The sequence below is a fragment of the Hippoglossus stenolepis genome, chromosome 8, assembly GCF_022539355.2.
Source record: "Hippoglossus stenolepis isolate QCI-W04-F060 chromosome 8, HSTE1.2, whole genome shotgun sequence".
Taxonomy (NCBI): Eukaryota; Metazoa; Chordata; class Actinopteri; order Pleuronectiformes; family Pleuronectidae; genus Hippoglossus; species Hippoglossus stenolepis.
Window position 1 is genome coordinate 185875 of NC_061490.1, and position 14393 is coordinate 200267.

Genomic DNA, 14393 nt, shown 5'->3' on the forward strand with positions numbered 1-14393 from the left:
ATGTAAAAAAAGCTCTGTTTTTCAAATTTTTTTTTTTTCCTGTTTTTCCGAGATAATTATCTCGGAAAAAAATTTGTTTTATTATTCAGAAAAACAGAACTTATCTCGGAATTTCCGAGTTAGTTATCTCAGAAAAACAGAACTTTTTTTTTTTCAAGTGAATGCAATACGCTTCCGTAAATTTGTCATGTACTACAGTGTGTTGTCTTGCTCAGCCACCGCAGAGCAATACGTGTCGCAAACATATAATTCAAATGGGCGTGGTATGTAGTAGGCGTGCCGCGTAGTGGGCGTCACTTTGACTGTCCGTAAGGCACGGAAGACACTCAAACACAGAAACTCTACCGCCAAAAGCGCTTCGGCGGTGTAATTGCAGCGCGACTCACACTCCTACCCACAACTATGGATGCTCGCCCCCCTGTGCGTACCTACGGCGTAGCTTCGACGCTGAAGCATGAATTGGGCTTTATGCCACATTTCATAAACCTCAGAGCTCGGAATTTCCGACCCACGAGTCGGAAGTTGCAACTGGAACGCCCCCTCAAGTCGGAATTTCGACTCGGAAGATCGGAGGAACCTCACCACCCCCGACTTCGAAATCCAAGATGGCCCTTCCGCATACCAACAGTAGTGAAAGCTGTAGTTTTTACTGTTTATTAGCACTTCTGTCATTAAATGTGTCGTTCGCATAGTACAGTCCAATCTGTAGACGTTTTACTACGGCGTTCCGAGGCCGAGCTTAATGGAACACGGCCCTAGTAATTGAAGGTTTTGTCGTTACTGTGTTGCTTGTTGTAAAATGATAACTCTCGACGTTCATTTAGCAGATGTTTGTTCTAAATACTATTGGAAACAAACCAGGGACTATAGCCTCCAATTCAAAAGGGACACTGATTATACCCACGTCAAGTATGCTTTCGTGGTCTGTTTGCGCGTTGTTAGCGGGGTTTTTGAGTGCGGCCGCGTCTCTATCTGCAAAGCTGTCCCTTGGTGCAGACTACATGAGAGACGTGTGTAAGTTAACGATGGAAAAATACGGTGGAACAACAGATTGTGACTGGGTAAGACACAGTTCCATGTTTTGTCCCTTGCTCAACATTGTACTTTATTTTGAAGAAGACTGGGGATATGAGGAATAGTCAATGCATGTTAAATTGATATCAGAATGCCTTTGCTAAAGGATACTGAGGAAAACGTGATGTAATTAAATGTATGTATGGCCTGGCTCTGTTTAAACCCTTTTGAAAAACAAATACATAGAATGAATGTCATATAACTGGAAAAGAACACAAGCCTGTATTATCCGAAAAGGTGCACTTATTTATTTAGATTCCATGAAGGAATAGAGAAGTCTTTGACATTGTAAATATGGTATTCAGTATGAACTCAAGAAGTTAGCAAGGACCATCAAGCTGACCCAGCATCCTCATAATGTTTTTTAAAATGTCCTCATGTTTGCAACATGATCAATGGAAGTTTTCAATTTTCAGACGTGTTCAAGGTACAAGAAGGCCATAACACAGCCTAGAGCTCACATGTAAGAATCACTTTACCTCAGATTAATCTGCCATTTTCAGTTTTTAAAAGTAGTACTGGGGATGTTCATTCTACTTCCCTGCTTTATTGAAAAATGTCACGTTAACATAGTTAGTTCCATCACAGCACATTGTAACTCTGAATGAATAACACCAGGGCCAGTAAAGACAGAAACCTTCCCTCATTTCAGGTAAACACCATAGGGAAACACTGTACAAACTGTGTAAAAACGTCTAACCAATCAGCAAGGACACCTTCATGCTCTGTCTTCAGGTCCTGCAGCCTGCGTTTTCCTGAGATTTTAAATAAAGGATTCAATATTTAATAACAAAATTTTCCAGCATCATAGATGAATAGCCAATATAGCTTCCAACCACACAAAGCATTGAACAACAAGATTTGTTTGTGTCCTTCGTAAAGCCTTCCAATACACATAATAATAACTTTTTGCCTGTTATGTTTTATTTCAGTCACTCATTGTGGATTATTTATTCTTTTGTTTTCCTCTGTACATGTGTATCTTTTAGTTCTTTTTAAAATTTCATGTTACATATCTTTCAGTACCTTTGGAAACATTTTAATATATATTATGGAACAAATAAATTCACAGAAGTGGGCACAGATTGATTACAGCAGCTATTTTGATATGTCGATACAAGAGAAATTCATAGCGTCAATCATGAGATTTTTAACTCATAAGTTTATTAGTCTCCCTGCTGCTTTTCACACTATTCCTGTCTGCATGAATGGCACCACATGTACATGGCTTGAATCTAAACAGAATTACTATATTAATCATGTTATTATAAATAGTTAAATGTAGAAAAAAAGAATGACATACAAACAATACAGCACATGTCATCTAGTCACAAATAAAAAAGGAAACATCCCAAAGATCTGAACCACACTGAACATCTGTAGCTGACCTCTGCTGTCCTATTTTCCATCTTTGTGTTTCCAGCTCCACGCCCCCCTGCGGATGCTGTGTGGAGCTCTGCTGTTCACCTGCAACACTGTCATGTGGACGTTCTTCTCTAAGGCTCTCCGACACTGCTCCTCTACAGCCAGAGCTACAGTGACTACCACTGCGTCCAATTTTATCTCCTCAGTAAGCTCTCTTATAATACAATACATAAGGTTTTAGTGAAAGTGTTAAGGTTTGTGCCTCATCTCCATTTCACAAGTCTCTTTGCTTTGTGTGTTCAGGCCCTCCTGGGAAGGGTGATTTTTGGAGAGACGCATGCTGTTCTATGGTGGACAGGCATCTCTGTCACTCTGTGTGGACTGCTGGTGCTTCATGTATCCACACCTCAGTCTCCCCCGCAGGGGGAGGGAAAAAAGAAAGAGTAATGGAAGTCATTTAACTTGTCCCAATTGTGTGGCCTCTGCTCTTCATTCACGGTCACAACAAACTTTGGTCAACCAAGTTGTTTTAAATTTGCTATATGAATAAAGTTGACATTGACAAACTGTGACAGGATAATGGAATCTCTCAGACACTCACTCATGAAAAGAGGCAACTCAGTGTTTTAATATAAGAGCAGGTAAAACACGTTGCACAGATCTGACAGTACGTTCAGTACCAGCAGTCCCAGACACCTCTTCGCACACAGACTGGTATGTCCCTGTCCCTTTGGCAAATTTTTTTTCCCCCTGTTAGAATATATTGTTAGCTCATAGATGTGACTTTGTCACTGAATTGAGATTATAGCAGGTTTTGGATTAATAAAATAAAAGTCATTTTTAAACTAGTAATATTCTCTGACTCTTTACTATCATCACAACAGCAGTCTCTGTGTACCTAATCTCTATAAAGAGGTTATGCATGTGACTTTGATTTTTTTTAGATGATATTAATAATAATTGTAATTATTTAATTTTGAAGTACTTGGCTAAAACTGGCTTAATAAATCGATTGAGTGACTGAATATTGTATCCAAAAATAGTGGAGGCTCCCTGAGGTCACCTGTCTGATTCCCTACAAACAAATGGTTTAGTCCTTGCCACACGCTTCTCCTATAAACATCGAATGACTGACTGACTGCTAATGCTGGAGTAGGAAGTGGTGTTCAATATGTCACTCAAGAAAGTGAACGTAAAGTCGGGGTATCAGATAAGAAAAGAAAAAAAGTAAAGAGAAGGAAAGCAAACAGATGGAAGACAACTGTTGACAGATTTCTTTCCACAGAAGGGGGAGTCCAACTAGCAATAACACAGTTTATTACACCTGTGTCAGACTGAGCTACAGCCAGCGCTATGTTTATACAGAGGGTTTCCCTTGAAAGTGTGTGTGTGTGTGTGTGTGTGTGTGTGTGTGTGTGTGTGTGTGTGTGTGTGTGTGTGTGTGTGTGTGTGTGTGTGTGTGTGTGTGTGTGTGTGTGTGTGTGTGTGTGTGTGTGTGTGTGTGTTAGAGAGACAGAGAGAGCATACTGCCCATCACCTGAACTTCTTTACATTAACTTCTAATATAACTACAACCTTTGTGAGGTCTCTGGTGTGATCACTGTATTTCCTTGTATAAAAGTAGTCCTATGTACTCAAATAAATACCAGTACTATACAGTATGAAGCCATGCATTTTCTGCTCCTGCAAATATTTCACAACAAGATCATTTTGAAAACAAATGAATAGATTAAGTCAACAGAACGGCTGGAGTGCTTTTATTTTGAAACGGGTAAACTACAGGAAGTGTTGGAAATATTTATGTTTGTGACTGTGAAGGAAATCTGAAAATACAAGAGGCTGGAACACCAAATTTGTCTTTGTGTATTTTAATAGCGGCTTTCTGCAGAAATGATCAACACAGAGAGTCACAGGGATCTCAGAGTGAAGATGAAGAACAGTCAAATGCAAGGATCTTATATAGGAGAACTAAGGCTGTTTGTCTTAGCCAGTTCAGACTGGTTCTGTAGGCGCAGTTTGAGACAGGAATTAAGACACAGGAAACTGATTTGCATACGTTTCCTTTGAAGATAAAGCAGACGGAAATTAAGTTCTTGGACAGTCAATAAGTAATAGAAAGGTCAAAAAGGTATTTAGAAAGGTCACATAGGTTTCAGGTCACAAACAGTTCAGGTCATAAAAGTCTCAGACAGGTATGCAAAAAGTTACTTTTCAACTACAAAATAGTTTTCCACCATACTTAGTTTTTTTCCACTACATGACATATTCAACATATAAACATTTAACTGTTGTGAAGGATAATTTTCACTATGTATTCTGCTGTAAACTGCACACAGAAGCAGGAAATAGGCGAGACCTTGAATATCTAGAAGAGCAGAGCGCCATCTGTGGCTGAACCCCAGCTGATTTGGCCACTCTAATTTGTTCCGCAACCGCAGTGCTAGTGATATGATTCTAAGGTTTTAATCTGCTTGAATATTTCCATGATTATTCACGCTATCAACGGAATGAGACCACCATTTAAAAGAATGTAAAATAATACACATACATTTGAAGGTGATGGCTAAATATACAAATTAGAAAATACATTAAGAATATTATCATTTTAATAAAATTTCCTGTTGCAATTGAAGTTGTTTCCTACTTCAGTCTTTCAATGGTTTAGTTAGCCTTATATCAGTTGTGGTCTATCTGCTATCAGAAGTACCTGCTGTCCCGGTGGGAAGGATCTCTGTCTGGCTGCCTTGTCATATCAGGTTTGCTGTCCCCGTCTTCACTGAGACCTGGCTGCATCCCGAAGAATATGTCAGCTTAAATTAATCTACTCCCCCCAGTCATATAAACAGTCACATTCCTCGAGACTCTGGCCGAGGAGGAGGAGTGGCTGCTTACTTTTACATCCAGTTTATCAATTAATCGTAAACTAAACTATAACTCATTTGAAAGTCATGCTCTTAATCTGCCACACCCACCCAGCCAATCCTATTTTCTATCTATTAACAGATAAAGTTATTATTGTCGGTGACTTTAATATTCATGTTGATACTGATCGCCTTAATAATGATAGCCTTAGTGTTGCATTAATTTCAATATTAGACTCAATTGGTTTCAGTCAATGTGTACACCAACCCACTTATTATTGTTTTAACCACACACTTGACCTAGTCATATGGTGTTAAAATTGAAGATCTATCCACATAATCCAATTCTATCAGACCATAATTTGATATAACCTTCTACATGCCATTAATGAAAAACTCCACACACACACACACTCTATTCCTTGCTCTCTCTCGCACACGTGACACGAGAGGAGCGATAAATTACCGACAAACTGTAAAAAAATTACTTTCTGGCATGTCTACCAACCCAAAAACTCTGGGGAAAAAACACTCGCGCGTTTTGTTATGATTCCTCTAAGTCAGAAACATCATGCTTGAGCGACTCGATTGAGCTTCCTGGGTTTTGTGTCGTAACAAGGCACTGGAAGTCTCCCTACATGGCCTTGGCCCACCCCCCACCTCATCCCCCCCCTGTCCCCCCACACTCGTTACACCGGACGCAGCGAGGCTGCGAGGCAGCGCAGCGCAGCGCCGTTCCCAAGCACGCAGCCGCCTGGCTGTTCACACGGGACGAGCATTTCTCCGCTGGTCAGCCCGCGATTCACTCACATGTGGCATTTGTCTGGATCGTTGGGACTGGGAGGCTGCAGCAGCTGCTCGGGCGCGACCGCTCGCTCTCCCATGTGTGAGCTGGAATTTGTGTCAACGCCACACAGCCAGCAGTGTGGAAGACTTCCGCAGTGTTCAGCGCTACTGTAACACTGGCACAAACACACAGAGCCCCCACTGCTACGCCGGTTAACACCGGACGCGGAAGCGCCGCTGCAGGCAGCGCAGCGCGTTCCCAAGCAGGCAGCCGCTCTCTCTGTTCACACGGACGCGTTCCTCGCGCTGGTCAGCCCCATAGACTGTATATATAAGGTCAGCCCGCGATTCTGCTTTCTCCGCTTGTTGTTGTACCCGTGGAATGTCGGGGTTCGGGGTAAATGATGGTCTTCATAGCCCCCCCACCTCTCTTTCTCTCTCTGTCTGTCTGCTTGTGTGCTTGTAGTGGATGGGCAGAGGGGACATTTAATTATGTGATTGGGAAAATTAAAACTCCAGGACAACAGAAGGGAATACAAAGTATGGGATGCATATTTGATAATTTATATCATATAAAATATGTAATTTATATCGTTTAAAATCATGGGGGGGAGGGGGAGCTGGCTCATTAGCATTTAAAGGAACAGGCACTCAAAACAGGTCACTCTGTGGAGGGCTGTTTTATACAGGGTAAAAAGGGTGCTGTTTTATATGATCCTTGTGGTATTTTGACCAAAGTATGTTACAGACATTTCATTAAGACCCCAAGGAACCATATCAACTTGTGGTAAAATGGGCATGCTATGTCCCCTTTAACACTGTAAGTTAGCTTAGTTGAGCTGTGCATGGCTCCTTGGTGTCTGCCCCTGATCCAGTGGTGCCTTGTCTCGGCTGTGGAGCTGTCCTTGGTCTCTGCGTCAGTATCCAGGGACTGTTCATGTTAATTTGTCGCATGCCATATCGTTATCCCAATTCTAAACAACGTTATCACATATTGCATGTTTTCCTAATATTGCGCAGCCCTAATAGTCAGAAGTTTGGGACACTTGTATTATAGAATAGAACAGAATTCCTTTATTATCATCACAGCTGAAATTCAGTGCAACTCCTCAGTGGCAGGCCCTACATACAATATAAATAAAACGGCAACAATCAATCAACTCAACTCTACACAAAAACTTTAAAAACAAGTATGAATATAAAAATAAAAGAATAAATGATCTGTTAATTGAAAGATAGTCTGTATATTACACTACATTTGTACATTTGTATAGCTTAAGATTTGCCTTTATATAGCCCCTTATTTTCTACTCAAACACATTTTTATGTTCATGTAATAGTGATTTTTTTATGCCACCCCAAAACTATCACAGTTTCCATCCTGGCCACCCCACTGAAAATGTTCTGTCTGCACCACTGGTCGTGGTTCACGAGTTTCTCTCTCCAAACCATCTTTCTTATTCCTTGCATCCTTTTTGCCCCCTGTGATGACCGCACCAGCAACCACACACTGAAACTCAGTAACATGGTGGTAACCTTTCTTTAATTTCCTTCTCTTAGTTTAGTTTGTTTCTCTTTGCACACACACCCACATCACATATAAATAAGTGGACACATAGATTTTGGTTTCATACAACATACTTAATTTATTTATATCTCTTTTCTGTGATAATTAATCAAGTTTTCTTTGAGTTACCAGTTCCTGGGGGTTGCTGCTGGAGTCATCTGGCCAGCCATCAAAAGGAGGCCCAGCTGCAGCAGACAACCTTAAATGGCTTTAAGCACTAATTGGACTGCACCATGTCTCTCGTAATCATTGTTTCCTTATTTAGATTTTTAGTTGTTAATCTTTGACTACTGTTTGATATTTATTTTTAATTATTTTTCCTTAGTTAATATTATATGGCCTTATACTGGTGTGTTATGTTGTGGCTGTAGTTTGTTTTCAATGTTAGTATGTCTAAGTCTATCCCCTTTTGTGTTTGAGTGGCTTGATCAGCCACTATATATGTTTCCCCTGTGTAAGTTGAGGGGCAGTTTTTTGTCTTCACTTGTTACCGGAGGCTAGTTTGGTTAGTTGACCTCTTACTGGCCCAAATTTGTAAAGTTTATCCTTTTGCATTTTTGTTAATGAAAACAAAATTAAAATTTTTTTTTTCAAAGAAACTGTCTGTGGCTCTCTGATCTTCCTGCTCGGTCCCTGACACCCCCCTTGCAGACAGTGTCTGACTCTGGACTATCATTCTGTACCCTCACTTTTCTTTTGATCAGAAAATGATCCATAGCTCACATAGCCACACACACACAGTGTGTCTCTGTATGGTTATTAACTTTTAAGTAGGCTTAATAAATTAAATATTATTATTAAAAATAAAAATATAGCTTACTAAAATGCCTGAGGGGGCTTAACCAGGGCTGCTTAGATTTGTGACAGGGCTATTGCACACCTTAGCCCTGGTGTAGCGCCATGCCTGCATTAATCTAAAAAACCACTGTGCCTATCACCAAAGTATTGCAGGAGCTGTAGACAGAGAAAATGGCAATTAAAAAAAAATTATAAATACAAATGCTGTGAAGAAACAGGCTTATCATGAACAAAAGCTCTCCACCTTGTTATCAAGAAAATGATAGCAAGAGTGAGGAACAGCTGGTGGCTCCTTTGGAATGTTGTTTGGCAGACCGCTGAACACGGGGATAGGGCGAATTAGGAGACATCTGACCAATACAGCACTATGTGATGACGAAATGCTTTGTTAATGCGCAAAACCTGTCATCTGATATTTGCATGCATGTGAAGAATTCCCTATCACAGCCAGCCCAGACTACACTGCTTGACCTGGAGATTGGATAGTGTTTAAGGTATTGATGAGCAACAACTGGATGATGAAAAGGTGGACAGGAGTGTTCCTGGTGTTACTGACCATGCATACGTCAGTGAAAGTTTCTGAGAGAGCTACCTGGATGCATGCCAGCCACTCTAAGAGGTTTCCTGAACCTCAAAATGAAGATAACACTTAGAAGTTGAGGGGACAGTGTATGCTGTGCGCTGCTCCTTCTACAACTGCGTTGGAATGAAAGAAGTAGAGGTGAATGAGCGCTTTCCTCCAACAGGGCGTGCCAAGCCCCATTCAAGACTAGTAAGCAAGACTAAGTGTCACCTTCAAGGGATCTACAATGGAACGCAGACCCTGGCTTCATTTTAGACTCACTGGGTGTGGCCTGAGAGGCAGCCTGTGTTGACCCACTAGACATACAATACGCCTACTCACATGCTCTACCATTACTGACAATAACTCATTGACACACTTTTCCACTATGCTACAAACTGTTTCTTCTGCAGGTCCGCATCTCTGGCTGCATGGAGACCCATGTTGGGTGCCACTGTGGCAGTTGACCACCACAGCAGCCAGAGACGAACAACTCAGTCTTCAACATTTTAACTTCCGTTATTACTGAGCAAACATAAATTCAAAACAAACTACAAACTATGTCCCAGACATAATCTTTTCAGGTTTCTTGGCTCTGCTCAGTCTCTGTGTTCTCTTGAGTGTATCTCTTTGAGCTTCGTACATGTCCCATGTCTCTTTGTCTCTCCTAGTGTGTCTCCGTGAGGCAGCTCTGCTGCTGTCTTTTGTACCAAAAGAGATTGACTGTGGCTGAGGGGGTGGCCGTGCTCTCCGATCCCTCAGACGACACTGCATCAAGAACCGTCATTTATCTATAAGCAATATAACCACATGGGCTCAGGATTACTTTGGCAAACCTTTGTCAAGCACTACAATACATAGTTACATCCACAAATGCCAGTTCTAACTTTATTGTGCCAAAAGGAAGCCTTATGTTAACCGTGTCCAGAAGCGCCGTCGACTTCTCTGGGCTCGAAGGCATCTGGGATGGACCGTAACACAGTGGAAACGTGTATTGTGGTCAGACGAGTCAGTATTTCAGGTCTTTTTTGGAAGCAATGGACGCTGTTTACTCCGGACCAAAGATGAAAAGGACCATCCAGACTGTTACCAGCAACAAGTCCAAAAGCCAGGGTCTGACATGGTATGGGGTTGTGTCAGTGCCCTTGGCAAAGTTAACTGACACTTCTGGGATGGCACCATCAATGCCGAAAAGTACATAGAGACATCCATGCATATTACAACAAGACAATGTAAAACCACATTTTGCACATATTACAAAGGCATGGCTGCGGAAGAAGAGGGTGGGGGTGCTGGACCGGCCACAATAGAGAATATGTAACTACTGTACTGTTGCACACCTTAAGACTTGTTTGCAGGTAGAATGGTACAAAATGACCCCTGAAACGCTTCATCACTTGGGGTCTTGAGTCCCTAAACGTCTTTAACGTGTTGTGAAAAGGAATGGCAACATTACAAAGTGATAAATGCTTTACCGTCTCAACTTGTATTTGTGTTCTGCGCCATGACTTTTTCCCTTTTCCTCTTCTGTTCTCTCCTCATCGTCCTTGCCTGCCTCGTTGCAACCTTCATTTTCTTTGCTCTCTTCACGTCCATCCTCTTTCTCTATCACATCTTCACTTTCTACAGGGACAGATGCCTCTGTAAACATAAAGCAGAATTGACTTTAGCCTCTTATCCTACTTACAGTTTAACATACAATAAAACAGGTTCAGTTCAAACTAATATAAATGTCTGCTCACCTTGTCTCACATCCTCAGTGTACCCTGGAGATGATGATCCTACCACTGCTCCACATTCCTTTGCTGTTTCTGAAACTAAGGGTCATGTGTTTCATGTTAAGCTTTGCCTGGTAAGCTACTTCTGATACATGTAATGTCATATTCCATCATGCTGATGTGATGGAAATTCATCTTGAGATTTTAAATAATGAAATTCTCAGACTGGAGTTGCCTTTGAATCTTTTTAATAGTAAGCTGTGCCGAGGTTACACAACAAGCACGGGTGCTCAAAGTGGAACTGCCCCAAAGTTAAAAAAAGCCAGTACTTATACATAGAGGCGTTTCAGAAAACATAACATGAAAAAAAGACATGAAATCATCATCTGTGTGTATCTGCTGTGTCCGTCCGCTGTAGCAGTTGGAAGAAAACATCACAGAATAAGGGCATACACACTGTTTGTCAAGGTCACAGCAGTGAGACACTGCCAAATAAGGGTTCCATCCTGTCAGGCAGACAGTATCAGAGCAGTGAGACACCTGTTCAGTGGAATTTTCCATTACACTTAGGCTAACTAAACCATTGAAAGACTGAAGTAGGATAAAACTGCAATTGCAACAGGACATTAATGGCAAATGATAATATTCTAAATGTATTTTCTAATTAGTATATTTAGCCATCACGTACAGACATTATATCATTACAGATATAAATAGGCCATCATTTTAAAGTGTATTATTTGACACTCTTTTTGGTCACAATGGCTGCGGTTGTGCCACAGAATGGTTGTGGAACAACTTGCTTTCAATTTCTGCACCCATGTTAACAAATTAGAGAGGCCACACCGAGTCGGCTGCGGTTCAGCTGCTAAGGCCAGGCCACTATGCTCTTCTAGATATTCAAGGTCTCGCCTATTTTCTTCTCGTTCTGCACAGAACAAACAGTTAAATGTTTATCTGAATATATCACAAGCTAAAATATTCTTGTAGCCTACCCATTTCAAAATAAAGGCACTCCAGCGTTTCTGTTGACTGAATCCATTCATTTGTTTTTTAAATGTATTTATTGAGTGGAGCATGAGTGGAAAATGCATGGCTTCATACGGTATAGTACCGGTATTCATTTGAGTGCATAGGACTACTTTTATACAAGGAAATACAGTGATCACATCAGAAACCTCAGAAAGGCTGTAGTTATATTAAAAGTGAATGTAAAAAAACTTCAAGTGAAGGGCAATAGGCTCTCTCTTGTTTTTGAGAAGGATTTGAATAGATGTGGAAAAATAAACATAAAATAAATGTCCCAGTTTAACTCTACATTCTTATTTTACTATGAGCTCTCATTAACGGTGAATTAAACCCTCGGCTACAACATCAGACAACTGAGAATCTGAAACACACAAATGCGGCACAGCCAGTCTGACCCGGTCATAATAAACCATGTTATTACTAGTTGGGCTCACCTTTCTGTAAAAAAGAAATTGGTTGTCTGCCCTCTGTTTCCTTTCTTTCTCTTTCCTTTTTCTCTTTTCTTTTCTTACTCCCCGACTTATCATATACTTTCCTGACTGACATTTTAAAAACCACTTCTCCAGCTGTCACTCACTCACTTCGACCGTGTGCATAGACTGTATATAGATTGCGTAAGGCAAAGACTAAACCATTTGGTTTGTAGGGGTGGGAGAGGTGACCTCAGGAAGCCTATTTGGATACAAATTTCAGTCAATCAATCGATTTATTCAGCCAGTTTCATTAAGTACTTAGAAATTAAATTAATAAAATAATTACATTTTTTTAAATATAAAAACAAAAACAAACATTCAGGATTTTTAAGGGCCCCCCTCCCCTTTGGGGCCCTGGGAAGTCAGTTCCACTCTTGCCCCCACTACGACGCCCCTGCGTAAATAAGTTGTATCCATCTTCATATTTGACTTACTTCAAAAACGTAACTACATTTTTTTGACGCAATCAACGGTCTTTGATAGACATACAGGTAGCAGAGTACTTTTTATGCACCAATGTGAACATATACATCACATGAAGACATCACTTTCACAAATGCTGCAGGTGCAGCCTGTTGATCTCTTTACTTTGCGCATGCAACAAAACTAATTTCACTAATTATGATTTACACAATAACGGTGTGTAAAGTGATTTACACAATAACGGATGCAAATCACAAACTATTCTATTTAAAAACAAGCTGTTTCGTTTATAAAGATCACACATTACATTTACTGTATGTGTCACATGATTTTGGTCGAGCCATGATTTGGTGATCATATCTGAGGTAATTGTTTAATTAGCTGAGTTAGACAACAATTCTTAAATGGAAAAACTGAGCTATGAACAGAACCAAGGATTGGGAGAATCTTTTAATGCCTGCTTTAGGCATAACATCTACTGGTAGTTGGTAACCTAAATTGTGCAGAAGACCTTCAAACGTACAAGGGATATTCAACATCTCATCCTATATTCTAAATGATTGTAGCTGGATACATCCAGTGTCCGCTATGAACATAATAGTTAACAACAAGGGAAAGACTTTGTGACGGCAAGAAAGACAGCTGACTGGAGGAAATAGACCCCACCGGGGCTGGCATGGGTTAAATACCCATACTGGTGGGATGGTCCTCAGGGAGGAACCCTAAGGACCTCAATGCAGGATGTAGAGGAGCACCTGGAAAGATCACACTCTGATCCAAAGAGAGATGATTCAAGAGCTATTCCATCGGATATCCCACCACTTGAGCAGCCAGAACACCAAAAGGATGTGAGCCCTCCGAAATGGAAAGAAGTGGAGTACACAGTGAGGCAGGCAAGAGCATCATCAGCCCCAGGCTCAATTGGTGTCCCGTACAGGGTATATGAAAATGCTCCCGATGTTCTATGCTTCTTGTGGAAAATAGAGAGTTGGAGGAGTACTGATACCAAAAGAGGAGGAATCCTCAAACATCAGCCCATCTGTCTCCTCAATGTAAAAGGCAAGATCTTCTTTAGCGTTATAGGCCCAAAGGCTGACAAGCTATCTGGTAAAGAAAAAGCTGGTAGTTACAACGGTCCAAAAAGCTGGAATTCCAGGGTTCTCTGGATATTTAAAACACACTAGCATGATCTGGCACCAAATCCGATCAGCCAAGAGTGAGAAGAGAGATCTACATGTCATCTTCCTTGATCTCGCTAATGCATTTGACTCAGTACCACATAGTATCATCTGGTATGCTTTCGACTTCTTTAAAGTACCAGAGCCCATCACAAATTTGATTAAAGCCTACTTCGAAGATCTGCAATTCTGCTTCACAACACCAGATTTTACCACCATATAGCAGCGTCTTGAAGTGGGCATCATGGCTGGCTGCGCTATCTCCCCACTAGTGTTCACCACGGCGATGGAGGTGATTATCAGAGCTTCAAATTGGGTAGTAGGTGGTGTACGACAAAAGTCGGGGGTCTGATTAACACCAATCAGGGACGACATGAAAACCCTGACCACAACAGCACCATGCACCAGACGGTTGCTTGGGAAACTTGAAGACAACATGGGCCAGAATGAGGATCAATCCATAAAAATCAAGAAGCATCTCAATAAGCAAAGGTAACAGATCAGACCATTAATGGAGTACCCATTCCAACAGTGTCTGAGAAACCAATAAAAAACCTTG

At 41.0% G+C, this 14393-nt stretch overlaps 1 protein-coding gene across 1 annotated transcript; it reads left to right on the forward strand.

Moving 5' to 3' along the window:
• The first annotated feature begins 302 nt into the window (after nt 1–302).
• Nucleotides 303–3287, forward strand: LOC118113473 (transmembrane protein 42). The gene is made up of 3 exons (XM_035163214.2): nt 303–1061; nt 2498–2644; nt 2743–3287. The coding sequence occupies exons 1-3, from the start codon at nt 828–830 to the stop codon at nt 2884–2886; spliced, it is 525 nt and encodes a 174-aa protein (XP_035019105.1). The 5' UTR covers nt 303–827; the 3' UTR covers nt 2887–3287.
• The last annotated feature ends 11106 nt before the right edge of the window (nt 3288–14393 follow it).